This window comes from Sabethes cyaneus, chromosome 3, assembly GCF_943734655.1.
Source record: "Sabethes cyaneus chromosome 3, idSabCyanKW18_F2, whole genome shotgun sequence".
Classification (NCBI taxonomy): domain Eukaryota; kingdom Metazoa; phylum Arthropoda; class Insecta; order Diptera; family Culicidae; genus Sabethes; species Sabethes cyaneus.
Window position 1 is genome coordinate 194,487,019 of NC_071355.1, and position 19,024 is coordinate 194,506,042.

The 19,024-nt window shown below is 41.0% G+C and overlaps 2 protein-coding genes across 2 annotated transcripts in view; one reads left to right on the plus strand and one right to left on the minus strand.

The window, feature by feature from the left end:
* Positions 1-7,176, minus strand: part of LOC128744463 (CD63 antigen-like) — a 124,445-nt gene extending 117,269 nt beyond the window's left edge. Inside the window, exon 1 of the mRNA XM_053841495.1 lies at positions 6,550-7,176. The gene's annotated coding sequence lies outside the window, so the exon portion shown is untranslated. The remainder of the gene's footprint in view (positions 1-6,549) is intronic.
* Positions 7,177-14,501: 7,325 nt separating this feature from the next.
* LOC128741939 (CD63 antigen-like) lies at positions 14,502-18,977 on the plus strand. Its single transcript, XM_053838072.1, has 7 exons — positions 14,502-14,628; positions 17,650-17,762; positions 17,829-18,017; positions 18,087-18,263; positions 18,319-18,421; positions 18,488-18,630; positions 18,698-18,977. Exons 2-7 carry the CDS (start codon positions 17,697-17,699, stop codon positions 18,761-18,763), a joined length of 744 nt encoding a protein of 247 aa, XP_053694047.1. The 5' UTR covers positions 14,502-14,628; positions 17,650-17,696; the 3' UTR covers positions 18,764-18,977.
* Positions 18,978-19,024: the final 47 nt, after the last annotated feature.

Here is a 19,024-nt window from a genome sequence, read left to right on the forward strand (position 1 = left end):
AATCGTGATAAATATAGAAAATATCAAATAACTTGTCTCTACCGTCTGTCTGTCGGAAGTCAGTGATAAGCGAATCGAACACCGTTGGCGTTGTCAAGATTGTATCCAGTACTTCCGAACATGGCATTCTGTCGCATTCTTGGCAAAACTGTAAACTTTCGATGTTAGCTGTCAATTATAGACGGTGACTGAAAGACAACTGGATCGCTTATCGTCCTCGGTTCGACAAGCTAATTGATTACGTAAAAAAATGTTCGTTGCGGCTTCGAAAGGTCAATTTACCGTAATGAATTCAAGTGTGTTTTATTAACAATCGAGCTTCATATTTATGTATCTTTTTCAATTGCCCGAAGCTAAAAGGTCAGAAGAAATTGCGACCTTATCAATTACGCCGAAAAAAGCAATCAAACTGAAGCACAGCACCCTAGCTGCTCGACAGCTCGTGATTGCGCTTATATTATTCATGGATTCTTTCTTCCCGAGATGCTGGTAATAATTTAGCACGGTATAGCATTCCTTTGTCGGCCAAGTTTGATTCTATCGCCAACACACAGAAACTAATCTAATTAAATAGATTTGTTGACTTGGAATGAATCGCTAGCTAACGTATACTGTATGTGGAAAGTTGAATTGATCCGAGCTGATTAGATTCGATCATACTAACAAAATGTGTGTCTAACAGACCGCTCTGGTAAGTGGGTACTATTAGACTTCGCGAAAAAAACGACGCCAAAAGTCAATTTTGGTATGAAAGAAAACTGAAGTGTTTGCTCGGCACTGTCTTTGTGAGTGCTGGCACCATCAGGGTGGCTACATTTATTCTCATAGATTTTATTTTACTCAGACTACTTACTGATACCAATGACAAATTTTAACAAACAATTGAATAGAATATGTATTACGTCAACTTGAAATAGATTTCAAAATTCGTTCTTGGATTTATTAATGGCCATTCCAATGAGATTTAATATTTCGCGCGAACGAGCATTCGGTGCTTTCACAGTTGACACCAACTCTAAAGGCAGTACATAATGCAAGCTAGCAGTGTGATAGATCCATTCTGCTGTGTTCTTTTCGTAAAACTTTTGCTCCGGGTATCCGGAATCTGAACATCTGCTCCCGTTCCGAAAGTCTGCTCAAAATAGATAAAATCTTCATATTTCCAGAATCAGCAAATTTCGCAGGAACCTAAAGGAAGCAACAGCAGAAAACAATTTCGATTGATTCAGGACAGTATCTCCCACAAAAACGATTGAGTGAATGCAAATGGGGTAAGAAATTTTTGCACTATGTGCAAAATATTTCCCTATGTCATGCTATAGAATTGTATTTTTTTTTGTCCTCCCGATTATAATAATCGTTATCTTTCCGTGTGGTGCGAAACCAGATTATTGCTCTTAGATATAGTTCCTACATTTAAATAGCAGTTTTCCGTAATAATTTGCCGGATCTTCCCCTGCGCGACCATAAACGCAGACGAAAGTAATAAAAATTCTGTTTTCCCAAATCGCAAACAAAACTTATCCTCCACCCCGTCACGTCGTCATCGACGGGCAGCCTGTAGCATTTCGTAAAGCGATAAACTGCTTTGTTTGATTTTATTTTTTGCTTTCCAGTTCCAGAGAACATTACTCGACTCATTTGCCGAGTGGAACTGTCGCCATGATAAAGCCAAATTGTTGAGCGGCATGCCAGCCAGTAGTGTAATCCGACGAGACTGCGAATACTGATTCGAGTTCGGTTCGTTTGTGCAAAGATATTTTTCTCGGCTGCCGGGAAAACAAACTAGATAGGTACAACAGTAGCGAAGATAATGACGCATTTGAATGAGAAACATAGCTCAGCCGCACTTGGATGGAGCGGGCATATATTTGAAAGAGGGAAACAAAGGTTTACAATTGCAGTTACAGTTCGAAAACGATGAGGGAGTGCTATGACTGAGCCCACATGACACAGCGTTAGGCTTACGTTTTGCTACATCAGTGGGAATTTATTTTTCTAGCAAGGGCCTCGCCTTCAACATAACTAAGGCATACAGCTATGTAAAATACTTTTATTTTATGGTTATTTTTACCGTAATTTACGATCTTAACGGGAATTTCTTATCCATAACTTTTAGCAACAGGTAATTGGTAACATTCCTTCTCCAAAAATCTGTTTTGTGAAGCCCTGAACTATGTTCACAAATTTTCTATTACTATTAAGCAACACAAATTTCAATAAGCTTTAAGATAGACGTCAAACGTTATTTTTCTAATTTAGATCCGTATTCGTAGCCTCTCTGGATATCTTCCTGGCAAAATGAGTTCGGAATCGGATCTTGTTTCTGCCGAGCCTCTTTAAAAGTTTCCGAATTGGAATGCGAAATAAGGCAATTACTTTTACCCTTTGTATGGACGCTTTATCTACGGGAAAGTAGTACAACGGAGGTAAATTGACTAGCCTATTATCAGTTTCAAATTTCAACAGCTCTCAAACCTTTCACCATTTTGATACAATACATTAGATACATTATACATTAGATTGCATGTAATGATTTATTCTGAATTGAAATTAGTGATTTTTGCTGGCAATTCCCATTTACAGAAGAAACGGTGCACGCCGCATTACCATCGTTTGAGTTCCTTTTTCCTCCTGACCGGGGTTTTAATGCATATAATCACAACTGTTTTCTAAATCTGTGTTGAATAACCTTATTTCGATCGATGCACTTCCTTCTGTTTGTCTCCAGGCTTTCTCGTTGACCAACATATGAACTGAATAATCTAAAACTAATATACTATGTACAAGCATTGCAGAGCTTCCCATCCGTCGTTCCCAACAGCTCATAACGCACGATTTTACTTTCCAAGACTAAGACGACAGATTTTAGGAAAAAATTACAGTCTCCGTTTCCGTCCAACATATCAGAGATTATTCGTTTCAAATACCTCTATATCAATTTGATGTCCTGAAAGTAAACGATTTTGTGAGCAAATGTGAATGTGAGTTCTCTTCAACCGATTATTTCGTTTGAACATTGAACGTAGACCAATTTGAAGTTCTGAAAGTGAAACGTTATAGAAAAGTGGGCGATCATCCCTTCCTTTTGCCGGACACTGCAAAAACTGAGTTGACGGAGTGTTCGTGCCTGTGAGGTAACGTAGCAATTCTCCAAGGAAGAAAGAATTAGTGACTGCCTTACCCGAAAATAGGTTTTTGGCTTTTAATTTGCTGTATTGTATCAGTTATCAATTTTTCGTTGTTTGCACTGTTGCGAACAAGATGAAGCATTACTCTCCTCGATTCTGCGTACACAATTCTCTCCCGCAATCTGTTTCATAGACTGCGGCCGTTACAGGAAACCTGGTGAACATCAGTGCGTGTTTCGAGCGGGATGCTCCACGACGGACCAAATGTTCACCTTGCGACAAATCCTCCATAAATTCCGAGAATTCAACTTGCAGACTCACCATTTATTTAATGACTTCAAGGCGGCGTATGATTCAGTTAAGCTGTGGCAGATTATGCTTGAACATGGTTTTCCAACAAAACTGACTGGACTGATACGAGCTACTCTTGATGGTTCAAAATCAAATGTCTGACCACCAGGCGAGACATCGGACTCGTTTATGATGTCAAATGGTTTAAAGCGAGGTGACGGACTATCGAAATTGCCATTCAATATTGCATTGGAAGGTGCTATTCGAAGAGCAGACGTGCAGAGAAACGGTACCATCATCATAACATCTCATATGCTCTTAGGGTTCGCGGACGACATCGATATCATCGGTGTTAACCGTAGAGCTGTGCAAGAAGCGTACACGCACCTTAAAGAGGAAGCTGCGAGGATAGGACTTATTATAAATTCTACCAAAACAAAGTACATGGTGGCTGGTAGAGAGCGTGGCAGCCCTTCGGGTGTTGGAACTACGGTGGTGATAGATTAGATACTTTTGAAGTGGTCGATGATTTTGTTTACCTTGAAAAGTTAGTGACATCTGACATGTGACAACGATATGGGCCATGAAGTAAAAAGTTACGGCTGGCTCGGAGGTCGGTTCCTCTCTGGAGCCACCAAAATGTTACGGCTGGCTGGCTCGGAGGTTGGTTCCTTTCTGGAGCCACCAAAATGTTACCGCTAAGGGTAAAGCAATGAGCGCAATCAAACCTACTTCTTTGAAAGGATGCACCCTTGAAATATTTTCGTTAAACCTTCAAACCGAGGTCCCTCTCTCATTCGGAAGGCTCAGTAGGAAAGTGGAAAATAGACAAAAGGATCGTTCGGATGAGAAGCTTTACTGCTAGTCTGAGTTTGCACTAGTTTATTTTTTCGTAAATCTGATCTATTTATACGTAGTTACAGGTAAATTCAATTATTCTAAATCCTTATGACTAATTGGAGCGAAAGTGATAACTTTGGTTTTTCCTACCTTTCAATACAAATTCAAGTAATTTGATCCAGGTGTGGTGAAAAGAGATAGAGAAGTGGGAAATTATTTACTGCCTGATTCCCTAACTGTACCTGGTTGGCTGGTATTTCCATTTTCGTGCATTTATTCTTAAAGGGCGTAGACAATCTGACCTAATGGACAACACGAATGATTTACTCTGCCTGTTCCTTCCGCTAGTCAAAACAAAGGTTACTTTCTCCCGGTTTATCTTTGACGCTACCTGGGCGGGTGTAAAGTGTGTTCGGACCCTGCCTGATAAACATGATAAGTGCATATAACTGCCTATGCAGCCTAATCACCAAAAGGGGTCTTACTCAAATACCTGGTTTTGGTTTATGGATGGTTTTGTTGATCCTTTCTTCTAATCTTTCTACAATTCGTACACGCAGGTACTGAAAATACACGATTTATGAACCTACATTTCAAAACCTTCTTTAGTTACAGAAAATAAAATGAATTTGGGATTTGATTAAATAATCTAATAAACGTTTAATTAGATGCGTCCGTTACACTCCCGGTGGTATTCTACGGCCACGAAGTGTGGACGCTGAAAGAAAGCGACCGACGAGTTCTTGGCGTTTTTGAGCGTAGGATACTGCGATCAATTCTTGGCGATATATTAGACGAAGGAGTGTGGCGCAGGTATATGAATCGTAACGACCAATAATAACCAATAGTGGTTTGACCTATAAGTCATTACATTTCAGACATTATACAAATAAAATAATGATTTACATCCAAACCTTTGAACCATGGTTTAGTCAATACTTTGGGAAGAATATAAAGTAACCATTTTCCTAGTTCCCCATTGTTTAGGAGTTTTACCAACTAGTTAAGGTCCTCTGACGTACAGAACCAAAAAGTTCATTAACCTTTACGACATCAAAAAAGAAGGTACTTTCAGTTATATCTTGGCTCTATCTCCACTGATTTTCATTAGATTCATTAGAGCGCGATCTGGAATATCTCCGGAGAAATGGAACCACAATTTACCAACTCATTTTTTCACTAAAGGCCAATCTAATATGGTTCTTTTGAGACTAATTGCATAAGAATCTAATGAAAATCAGTGAAGATAGAGCCGAGATGTACCTTTATTTTCAATATCGGGGACGTAAAGGTTAAAGGCAAATAAAATTGAACTTTAAATCAGCGATGAAATTGATCTTTAAACTCAAAAGTCGAAGATCAAAAACACAAAAATCAGAATTTTAGTTAAAAAACTAAAGTGAAAATTTAAAAATTGCAAGCAAAAAGTTAAAAGAATCCATGGACAAAAATAAAAATATAAACAAAAATAAATTAAAAACGAAGAAAATTCAAAAGTCAAAATTATTAAAACTAACGTTGAATACTAAAAGCGAAATTAAAAGTCAAATGCCAAAAACTAATAGTCAAAGAAACAAAAGTCAACAGTCAAAAAAACAAGGGCCCAAATCCAAAGTCAAGTTAAAAATCGAGAATAAAAATCAAGTCAAAATTTTAATCAAACGTAAAAGATTAAAAACCAAAAATCCAAAGTCAAAAAACCGATTTCGGCAACAAACGTATTAGCGACACAAAATATTTCACTTCAAAAAATATACTTAAATATCGATCAGTTTCCGCATACATGCTCTAAATCACAAAAAAAATTATGCCTTCAGTATGTTCATGGGAAAAAAGTTTGTAGTTATAGATTATTTCGAACAATAACATACTTATTACCATAGGATTACGTCTTACCGCAGAATGTCAAAAACTTTCTTACACCAGACAGATAGCTCTTGGCGGATTTTTTAAACATAAAATTGATTAGTAATGCTGAGGCAATTTTCTGCGCATTTACATTCAATATTTTCATAACAACAAAGGGGCTCGATTTTGGCGACATAGGCAACACGCATTTGTTACCAAGTCCTACTGTATTAAAATTCTTGAAAAACAGCTTTCATAAGTTCAATAACGATAAATTTCCCCTTCGATTCGCAGAGTTAAATATATTGAGCACGTTGTTCCAGTGTAAGCTTATGATAATGCGTAGCATAAGATAATTTATCTTTTTTATATATTTTATATTAATTAAAATGTTAATAAGTTAAGCTCATTCAACGCTAATAATTGGCAAACACGTTACCTCTCGCTTCGATCACACCACCACTAACGTCTACTAGCTTAACGCACAAAGAAGCCAGACAACAACAGGTTCGGTTCGTCTAGCGCCGGGTCTGGTCTGGAGGAGCAGTTTCGTTTCAAGAGGAGTAATCCGAGTGGTTCGAGGAAATGTGCACTATTTATTCCTGATTTCGTCGTCTCGTCGTCAGCTTCAATTTTATATATTTTTCTTTCGTCACGTTAGATGCGACAGCAGCCACAAAAAATACGCTTCACAGGACAGCACACGTACGACGTACCCGAAAACAAATCCCAACACAAAGGCGCTAACAGCGGAGGACGAAACTTAAGTATTGACACTCACTTTGATTCTGTAAAGCACTTTGGGCTCACAACAGATAGATCACGACGTACATGCAATTTTCACAGTTACACAGCACAATATTCCCGAAAATATGTTTCACTTCACGAGCAACGTCTGCGAGCACTGTACAACAGACATTCAACTATATAGGTAGCAGGTACTTTCACCTCATTCAACTTACGAGCGGACACCGTAATCAAACACCTCCAACCGCGACGACTGTTCTTTGTAAACTAACCTAACTGTACTATGCTGCTTGCTTGCATACAATTGCACGCCATCCCTCGCCCGTTAGAATCATGCTATGCTATCGGTCGGATGCCTATGGCCAAAGTGAAACAGAAGCACACACAGCGAACCGACCGAGCAGACGACGCTTATGTTTTGATTTTTGTTTGTTGTGTTGTTGCTGGTTTCCCGTGGAGATGGATCGTCGCGACGCGCAATTATTAATGAGAGAGAAAGCGACCCGGTAAAGAGAGAGCTTTGCACATTCAGCATCTCTCCTCCTAACGCTAACGCCTTTATGTTATACTGGGCGAGGGTAAAGTCGTAGAATCTGTCCTCCGGGAAAAGGAAGAAAATAGGTCTTATCGCAAATATTACGCAAACTCCATTTCAGTTTCAATCAAAGTTACGGCAAGTTGTATTTGAAATAAGCTTGTTCCACTGTGCCTTTGTCAAATTGAGACCAAGCAGTAATACTGAATCCTAGCATAAGATACAATATTTACTATGATGTCTAAGGACGAATTCTCTCAAATTTACACTATTCACTCTCCTAGCCTAGGATTCCAAGGACTTACTGAGTGGTTCATCGATGCATCTGTCCCTTCTTTACGAAGTATTGTTAACGGTCCTTGCGTACCCAGACTGAAGGTGGCGCACCGACTTTCCAGAAACATTTTTTGCCCTGGAGTAATCAAGTAATATTCGGATAGTGGATGGTAAATGGCTAGGTAATGCGTACCACCGGTGCCTTGTGCACTGGGCATAAAATAGACCCCACAGTGGTTCACAGCCTCTTACCTAGCAACTCCTACCCCAACCTCCTCGTGGTACCAGCCGGGATACGAGCAACCTCGGGTGGAGATCGGGTAACCAACCCCGGTGGAAACCAAGGTCGTATGCTGACAGGGGAGGAGGGCTCCTTCGAGCTACGTTGGCCCTCCGGCGATACTGTGGGGTTGGTTGCGGGCTTTGCAAGCCTGAACCACTAAAAAAACCAAAGCAATGGACTCCGTAAGTAATAATAATAACTCTAATCGGAACAATCGGCAAAGACCCAGGCGACGAAAACGGACTAACGATTGGAAATTAGGAACATGGAACTGTCGGTCTCTAAATTTCCTTGGAAGTACCCACGTGCTTTCTAAAGAAGTGAAGAGCCGCAAGTTCGACATCGTAGCGCTGCAGGAGGTATGCTGGATGAACGATGGTACGTACGTATAGAGATGGTCATACCATCTACCAGAGCTGCGGCAATACACACGAGCTGGGCACAGCTTTTATAGTGATGGGCGAGATGCAGAAGCGGGTGATCGGGTGGTGGCCGATCAACCCCCGAATGTGCAGATTAAGAATCAAGGGCCGATTCTTCAATATAAGCATAATTAACGTGCACAGCCCTCACCTCGGAAGTACCGATGATGACAAAGACGAATTCTACGCGCAGTTGGAGCGTGAATACGACCGCTGCCCAAGACATGATGTCAAAATTATCATCGGGGACTGTAATGCTCAGGTTGGTCAGGAGGAGGAATTCAAACCGGTGATTGAACGGTTCAGCGCTCACCCGCAAACGAACGAAAACGGCCTAAGACTTGTCGACTTCGCCGCCTCCAAGAACATGGCCATACGTAGTACCTTCTTCCAGCATAACCTCTACCATCGGTACACCTGGAGATCACCAAACCAGACAGAATCACAAATCGACCACGTTCTGATAGATGGTCGGCACTTTTCAGACATTATCGACGTCAGAACCTATCCGGGCGCTAACATTGATTCGGATCACTACCTAGTGATGGTAAGGATACGTCAAAAACTATCTGTTGTGAACAACATACGATACCGCCGCCCGCCACGGTATAATCTAGCGCGACTGAAGCAACCAGAGGTCGCCGAAAACTACGCGTTATCTCTCGAAACCGCGCTGCCGGAAGAGGGAGAGCTGGATGAAGCTCCTCTTGAAGACTGTTGGAATGCCGTGAAAACAGCCATTAACAGCGTAGCGGAGAACGTCCTAGGCAGTGTGGCACCGAATCGACGTAACGAATGGTTTGACGAGGAATGCCAGCAGATATTGGATGAGAAGAACGCAGCGCGGGTACAAATGCTGCGTAGAGCCACCCGTCAGAATGTGGAGCGATACAAACAGAAGCGGAGGCAGCAAACCCGACTCTTCAAGGAAAAGAAGCGCCACCAAGAGGAGAAGGAGTGCGAAGAACTCGAACAGCTGTACCGCTTTCACGACACACGGAAGTTCTATCAGAAACTCAACGGATCTCGCAAAGGCTTCGTGCCGCGGGCCGAAATGTGCAGAGATAAAGATGGAGGTATCTTGACTGATGACCGTGCGGTGATCGAAAGGTGGAAGCAGCACTACGATGAACACCTGAATGGCGTGCAGGCGGAAGACCATGATAGCGGAGGAAGCGACCACATTGGTGCAGCAAGCGACGAAGATGTGCTACCCCCATCGATAAGGGAAGTTAAAGAAGCCATCCAGCGGCTGAAGAACAACAAAGCAGCGGGAAACGATGGCATTGGAGCGGAACTTATTAAAATGGGCCCGGACAAGTTGGCCGGCTGTCTGCATCAATTGATTGTCAAGATTTGGGATACGGAACGACTACCGGAGGAGTGGAAAGACGGGGTTATCTGCCCTATCTACAAGAAAGGTGATAAGCTGGATTGTGAGAACTACCGAGCCATCACTATCCTGAATGCCGCCTACAAAGTGCTGTCCCAAGTCCTCTTTCATCGACTATCGCCAATAGCCAATAGATTTGTGGGAAGTTACCAGGCCGGCTTCATGGAGGGTCGGTCTACAACAGACCAAATCTTCACCCTGCGGCAGATCCTCCAGAAGTGCCGCGAATTCCGAGTCCCCACGCACCACCTGTTCATCGATTTCAAAGCCGCATATGATAGCGTAAACCGACAAGAGCTATGGAAAATTTTGGACGAAAACGGCTTTCCGGGTAAGCTTACTAGACTTATCATGGCTACGATGGATGGGATCCAGTGCTGTATGAGAATCTCGGGTGGATTGTCGGACCCATTCGAATCTCGCAGGGGACTTCGACAAGGAGATGGTCTTTCCTGCCTGCTATTCAACATTGCGCTTGAAGGTGTTATAAGGCGAGCGGCGATCGAAATGCGGGGCACGATTTTCAATAAATCCAGTCAAGTTATCTGCTTTGCTGTCGACGTGGATGCTGTCGGCAGAACATTTGAGGCGGTGGAAGATCAGTACACCAGACTGAAACGCGAAGCAGAGAAGATTGGATTGCAGATAAATACGTCTAAAACGAAGTATATGCTGGCGGGCGGGACCGAGCGCGACAGGGCTCGCTTGGGCAGCACCGTGGTAATCGACGGGGATGAGTTCGAGGTAGTCGACGAGTTCGTATACCTTGGCTCGCTGGCAACAGAGGACAACAATACCAGCCGTGAGATTAAAAGACGTATTATCAGCGGAAGTCGGGCCTACTACGGACTCCACAAACACTTGCGGTCGAACAATCTGAGCCCCCGTACAAAGTGCACATTGTACAAAACGCTAATTAGACCGGTTGTCCTCTACGGGCACGAAACGTGGACATTGCTAGAAGAGGACCTACGAGCACTCGGAGTTTTCGAACGGCGGGTGCTAAGAACCATCTTTGGCGGAGTGCAAGAGAACGGTGTATGGAGGCGAAGAATGAACCACGAGCTCGCGCGTCTCTACGGCGAACCAAGTATTCAGAAAGTGGTTAAAGCTGGACGGATACGTTGGGCAGGACATGTTGCTAGGATGCCGCACTATCCTGCAAAAATGGTTTTCGCATCAAATCCGATAGGAACAAGACGAAGAGGGGCACAGCGAGCGAGGTGGCAAGACCAGGTGGAGCGAGATCTGGCGAGCACTGGGTGCCCGCGGAACTGGAGATCAGTTGCCATGGACCGAAACAGATGGAGAAATTATACTGCGCAGGCCTTGTCATAAGACGTTAGGCCAATTAAGTAAGTAAGTAAGTCGGATAGTGGATCTATTGACGTAGGACTACGTCTTACGGCAAGGTTTGGGATAGGATGTCATTCAAAACAATCGAAAAATGCTAGCATCATGAAAAAATGAAAGATTTTGAGCGCTAATAGCTTAGTGGTTTCCAAGTCGATTTTAAATATTTTTACGCCAATCGATCAGAAAATCTTCTACGCATCCACACCAATAATGAAACCTATTGATTTCAAAGTACGTACTATTGAAAAATTGGAAATAATGAAGCATTATCCAACTGGAAATCCTCGCTTCGTGATTGGTTGGAAGATTCTTTACGATGATCTAAACCTATACCAATTTGATATCTGTGCTTGGGAAGCAAGCCAAAACAAGCGACAAATATTCGTCGTCTCCTCAACTAGATTTCTCAACACCGCGATTAAACCTAGACCATTTTGATGTCCTTGCTTGGGAAGTACGCCAGAAAGAGTGACAAAGCCCTCTCGTGCCAACAAATTTCTTACGAACGCGATTAAACCTAGTCCAATTTGATGTCTGTTAGGGAAGTGTGCCAGAAAAATGACTAAAGTCCATTGACCCAACGCCAACAGATGGCTGACAAATTCATTATGGCGAGACGATTAAACCTAGGCGAATTTGATATCTGTGTTGGAAAAGTGCGCTACAGCTATAGTGTTCGGTTATAATATGACTCTGTATGGTGACGCATATTTGTCGTCTCATTGGAAGTGTAGTGAAAAGATGCGCTGTTTATAAAATGGGATTGAATTGATAAAATCCCTTCAAAGTGGGGTACCAAAGTACCTTTGGTAATAAAAACAATCTTTAATTTCTGTAAGGTAGCAGGAGAGCAATAGTTTGTGTCCTTGATTTTGATAAATTGTTTCCAAAAGCATATAGAAATAACTGAGAAATCTGTTGAGAATTGGACGTATACAATGTTACTACTCTAATAAATGTTACATACAACGCATGTAGCATGTATATCTGCTGCATAGAGCATGTATACATGAAGAATCGAATGATAACATGCATGGATATGTGCTACTATTACTACAAAGAGACTTACGTAGTCCTGCGTCAACTATGTGGTCGTGTCTTCTACACAACCCCTCTAATTTTTTTACACAATTAACTTACTTATCGAAAAAATACCGGCCAATTGAATTAAAACTCCAGAATTACAGGTTGCACCAAGAAGATTTTTTGGGAACTGAGGTCGAACAGTTTAAGCCCCCGTACAAAGTGTAGCCTGCAAAAGAAACTTATTAGACTGGTGGTTCTCTACGATCATGAAACGTGGACAATGCTGGAGGAGTACTCGTGGGTACTCGGAATTTTCGAAAGATGAGTTCTAAGAACGATCTTCTGCGAACTAACTCGCACCACACCATGGCGAACTCAGTATTCAAAAGGTGGCCAAAACTAGACAGATACGATAGGAAGGGCATGTTGCAAGAATGCCGGACAACTACCCTGCAAAGATGGTGTTTGCTTCTAATCCAATAAGGGGCGCAGCGAGCAAGCTTGTTAGACCATGTGGAATGAGACCTGGCTAATGTATACGGTGTAGACCAACCTCGTGTTTTTGTCTTGACCTTAAAATGCGGTCAGACATATAAATTGATATTTTTTGAAGCGATAGTTTTTTTTACAATTGACGAAGGGACGGTAGAAGAAAGTAATGAAATATAGAGTGAAGGAGAACGAGCGGAAAGGTGAAAGGGGGGAGGAAGTTATTAGTTGCTCCGCTTAACAAGTAGTCGTTGTGACTCTTACCTTTTGCCCAATGCTGGAAGGTGCATGGGTCGAACCAAGCTATAATCTGAGATTATAACCGGATTCGAACCCACAACACCCGCCAGGGCATGTGGCTCGCTGGTACTAATGTACCTTTGAAACATAGAGGCGCTGGACAAAAGGAGACTACACAACCCCCTTATTATCCCCTTATACCCCCGTATCTTTCAAACTCCAACCTCGTGTTTTTGTCTTGACCTTGAAATACGGTCAGGCATATAAATTAATATGTTTTGAAACGGTCACAACGACTACTCGTTAAGCGTAACTACTAATAACCCCTTCTTCTTCTTCCTTCTTTCTCCTACACTCTAAATTTCATTACAATTGTAAAAAGCTACCGTTTCAAAAAATATTAAAAGGAGACTGCACGACCGCCTTATTAAGCGTGCGACGTATCTTTCAAACTCCACCATCTGGTGGGTTGGGTTGTTTATAGATACAAATTGTGCCTCTTCCTCGATCTATTGTAATGGAACCACCGAATTGAGAAGTTTTAATCTAACTCGTTTTTACTCACGGGACGACGAAACTATACAGGTACTTGCGACTTACAAGGCACTGCACGTGACGTTGTTCGTCCGTTAGCGTGTTAGCTGCGATTCTCAACGCGGATCTTCGGATTGAATAGACCAACCTCGTGTTTTTGTCTTGACCTTGAAATGCGGTCTGGCATATAAATTAATATTTTTTGAAACGGTCTTGTTAAATGTAGCCACACAAATAACCCCCCTTCCCCTCTCACCTTTCCTTCACTCTAAATTTCATTACTTTCTTCTACTGTCGCCCCTTTGTCAATTGTAAAAGAACTATCGTTTTAAAAATTTTGAATAGTATAAAGTGTCCAAGAAATTGGAGAGCGGTAGCCTACAACTGAGTAAATTGAAGAAACTTTGTTCATCAGGCTATGTCTCAGGGCGGCAAGCCAACTCAGTAAATAACTCCTAGACAATAGGCCGTATGAATAAAAGAGTTAGAGCAAACACTCCCATAAGATTTCACGGGAAAAGCAAAGCAAACTGTTTTATTCATAGGGCCTAATATTACAATTTCTCGACTAATAAGCGAATGTAACTTTATATGATGTGCACTAATTCTATCTAGTTAACCAGTAGTCTAGTATAGTTAAATATTTCAGACGTTGACTCGCATAACTATCATACAATCATTAGGATACGTATAGCATTCAAACCATTTACTACAACATCCCGCTTGTGTAGGCGCCTTCTTCAAGTGAAATTCGCAACCGCTGCAAAATATTTCACATTTTGCAGACCGTTCAAAGTAAACACGTCACCCTCTGAGTACAGGTTTTGAATTACATATATTATCGTTTAATATCTTATCAAACTCAAACTGTCAGTGTGTAGAAAAAAGTTGCACAATTGCATTTGTATGTGTAACAATACAATAAGGAATATTTTTATGTGCAATTACGATGCTTTTTTTACATGGAAAAAAATCAATGTGATAAAAGCCTCATCATAGCCATATTCATATTCATGTAGTTACACTACACATATAAGTAGATGTAGTTATCGGAGCAGCGACAATCGAAAAGGCTGTCACCGTTTCTGCTTCAGTTGCGTTTTATCGGTTCACTGAGGCAGACGGTTAGTGGCTTGGAAAACGATCTCATTTTAGCTGCGTATTCGATTGAAGCTCACACACCGGTGTCAGGAGCGACGTAATATCCATACCGACTGGTAATAGCACTTGTATTGTCTACTAATAGGCTTCTAATATAGCTAGCTAGCCTAAAGGTAAATAAGTTAAGCCGGTATTCGCAGACCGCTAAAGTGACTTCGTTGTGAATGAGTGGGTATAACGCAAGGAAAGGAAGTTATAAAATATGTTTGCGAACACACTACTAAGTGACAACGGCGGTGGCAGGAAGCGGAAATGCGCATATTCCACTATACTGTGAATAATTTACACGTACTTGTGATGATTGCCGGCGAGTAAGCAAAATGAGCTACCGATATAGGTGGATTTTCAAAAGTTTTGACTTCGACCAGTGTGTCATGTCCCAGTTTAATTTAAAAAATACCGAAATCTGCACTCAAACTAGTGCTGTGATTCTACTGAACACACCATGCAATGATTTAATAAGTAAAAAAGCAATGATATCAATGACAAATTACTTTTTGCAAGCATTACCTACCGCTCATTCCGCTGTATGAAGCACAATGATGGATTATAATAACCTGCGCCGGGCAATGTTAATCAAATTTGACTACAGAATTTCGTGTAGATTCCATTTGCTGAACTGCAGATAATAACCATTAGTGACGAAGAGCTGGCTTGAGCTACGAGTTCATGTTGATGATAAAACGCAATAATACTTCATTGAATATAAAATTGCGGTGCCAACATCACACCGTTATTTCACCATGAAAAACTGTTTATTCTTAGTACCGCATAATTTCCAATCTAGATGACCATTTTTCTTTGGGTGATTGATTGCTATTGACACACGGCCGATCTCGACTAACACTTCCGCATAAAAATGTTCCTTTTTGGTCAAGTATTACTTCATCGTTCGGCCGGTTGCTCTGCTCTCCCGGCCCGGCCATGTTGTCCCCTTCAGCTTCTGTTGCATTTTACGGTCGCGCAGTACCATCAGGTGCCCTGAACCAGGTTTCCGTTCCACGCTCTCACCTTCCTTCTTCTGTAGGAGGGAGAGGATGTTGTGCCAGATCGGATATATCCAGCAAGTTCTTCGCTCTGAGTGAACCTGGAGAAGCACGAACAAAGCATCGACCGTAGCTTTTTGACTGTTTTCGCCATGGTTACTAAAAATCAACTAATACTAATAATGCTGTCATTTTTTGTGTGATTGGTGATGCTTAGAAGAACTGACCACCAGCCACCAGGTAGACAGGTAATATTATGAAAAATCGAAAAATCAATTTGTTTTTTTAATTGTATACGTTAAATGGAGTTAGAACTTGGTTAGAACGCAATGTGCAAGTTTGCGTAAAACGCAAATGAAAACCCGGGTAAACTAGGTTTAAAAATAAGTTGAGGAAGCAATGATATAATCGATAAACAGGAATATTCATGGAAGATAGTAGTTTCTCAGCACTAGATCTCCAATACCAAGAGGTTGAATGAGTAATCAATTTACTGAAGACCAACAGAGAAGACCTCCTAAAGACTAAATTCCTGCAGAACTCTGCAAACATGGCAGAGCACTACACATTACCCAGAGGTAAGATCCATGAACGAAAAGGGAGATTTCCGTAACTGTTGCATTGTTGATCTATCGCGGCATAACGCTGAAAGGCACTCCCACCTATGGTAATGCCGGCTGGCACCGATGCGGAGACGACTCGTGAGTTCTAAAACCCTTGAGAAATTGACGCCGAGTGGCCCAAGATCGAATTGGTTGGAAACGATTGCATGAAACAGCACGAGCCAGTCCGGCTATATGCTTAACGACGACGACGGGAAAAGGGATTCATTTTGTCATTGTAATTATGAGAATCGTTCTGATTTTGGGGTAAGCGAAGGACTTGATATCTGGAAGTTCCTGGACAGCGATGCAACAGAAAAAATGTGAAAATTTATGATATTTCTGCCAAATCCCATTTTCAACTACTTTAAGCAATAATATCAACATTTTCAAGTTCAGTTGTCTTTATTAGGTGCTTTCAAACAGATTTACTCGATGTGTCCTCCATTTTTATCAAAGACGATGCCGGAAGCTAGAACACGCACAGAATCTCTGGGATTCTTAGGTCTTAGCATTGAATTGTGTTGCGGAATTCTGCATAAGATTGATTTAGAATGGATTCTAGTATGATAATCCAACAGGCAAATACACAGGATTCCTATAACTCGGTAAAGGAATTCCCTTCACTATGAAATACGAATCGTCGGGATTCTGAAAGCAGGAATCCTGTGTGTGTTAGTGAGGCTAAGATGAGATATTTTGCAGGGTTGTATTCCAATATACGCCCAAATCGAATAATCCAACGGATTAGTCCAGGTTGCTAAAGGGTGCTTTAAAATACCGAATACACTCGGTATTGATCTTAACACTAGCATCTGCTCATTAAAATATTTTCAACCCAGGTAACCAATAAGCATTAAAATAAGCAGTAAATCTGTCGTTTATTAGCATCCCTGGCGTTTTATACTGCAGGTTGTTGTTTATCAGCTTTTTGACTGCATAACTGTTGTAAATTGGCATCCACAATTCTATTTAAATTCTTCTTGTTGGTAACTAGCTGCAAATAAACATTGTCAGCACTATAAGAGGGCTAGCAGTAAAGTAGCCGCATATTTTGCCAAAATAGCATTTAAGTAGCATTTAAGGCAACTTAAATGCTTATTGGCTTGCATTTAAATTGCATTGGAAATGCTTATTGGTTACCTGGAAAGTAACAGTCAGAAGCATCTTTTCATGTAACGTAAACTGATAAGAAAATAAATGTTAGCTGTACCGTTAAATCAATATAATCGGATTAAAACCATCGATGATACAAGGTGATTAGAGAAAGTTTTTCGGGACAGCAAAAAAAAATTACTTTACTGTACTTAACCAAAACAGCGATACAAATAATGATATCTTTTATTTTACCGGATACCTCAAATTGCCACATCAAACCTTTGGCGGTTCTTTGCTAGCGAGCGATAAGATATGAGGCCAAACTTATCAGTCCATCGTTCGTTCGTTGAAGAAAGCCTGACTGTTTCATCAACAATTTCTTTCATTGCAGAGGTTTTCTATTCTAATTACAACGCAACAAACAACTAATCCGTAAAAATGTCGCTCAGCACCAGTGCGAATCTTGTGAAATATTTACTATTTCTATTTAACTTTTTGTTCGTGGTACGTATGTTCTAATTTATTATTTTAGTCAATCCATTTTAACGATAACAAAAACTTAATCAACAGATAACCGGTATCACAATAATGGCCATCGGACTAACGGTTCAGGGCGCATATCACCACTTTTCGGAGATCCTCGATCCCCAATTTTTTAGCGTCCCCACGTTTCTGGTAGTCATTGGAAGCCTTATTTTCGTGATTGCCTTCTTTGGATGCTGTGGAGCGTACAAAGAGAACTACTGTATGACACTTACTGTAAGAATCGCCAAAAAATTGGTTGAGAAATGTTAGGTTCTGAATAATCCAATGTTTGTTTCTTTTTAGTTTTCAGTACTGCTCGTCCTAATCTTTATCCTGGAACTTGCGGCTGGTATCAGCGGATATGTTCTGCGAAATGATACATACAATTTACTATCAAATTCAATGAAAAACTCAATGAAGAAATACGGTGCTAACGATTCCCAGGAAGTCACCATAATTTGGGATAAAATTCAAATGAATGTAAGTTTCATTTATCATAAATATCAAATCATTAAACTTCCAAACTAACCTACAGTACAACTGCTGTGGAGTGGAAAGTTCAAAGGAATGGGCGGAAGTCAACCCGGCTTTGTTTAACATTTCGTACCTTCCGATGACTTGTTGTGAAGTACCTCCAGGTAAGTCGGCTTAACGAATAATTTGAAACTTCTGGGATCATACAAATGGCATCCTATCGTGAACAGTTTCCATCGGAATCCAACGATGCATAGATGAAGCCCATCCGGACTTGCTGCGCTCAACGGGTTGTGCCAAATCGTTCGGAAACTTTATCAAGTCACATGCCGTAAGCATTGGAGCCGCCGGAATCGCCATAGCCGTGATACAGGTTAACAACAAAATTTTATTTGAAACTAATCGGTTAAATTTTTAACCTTTTCTTCCTATTATTACAGTTTTTCGGAATACTCTTTGCATGTTATCTGGCAAAGCAGATAAAGCAGCAACATTCAGGATTCTAGTCAGAGTTTTTTTGGAGAGTAAATGTTGATTGAATTCGTTTGATTAACGTAACGTTAGAACATTTGAACAACTATTTAATGTCATATTTATACATTACAAGGGTTTTTCATGTTGCTTGTGTTTCTGACTGCAGATTTGAGAGTGTTTTAATTCAGATAGCTATAATTGTTCTTAAAATAAAAGTAACTACCATTGAGCTAGTAAACATATTCCAATATCATTGATACGTTCCGAGAACACTTCACTAAATCCTTGAAGAA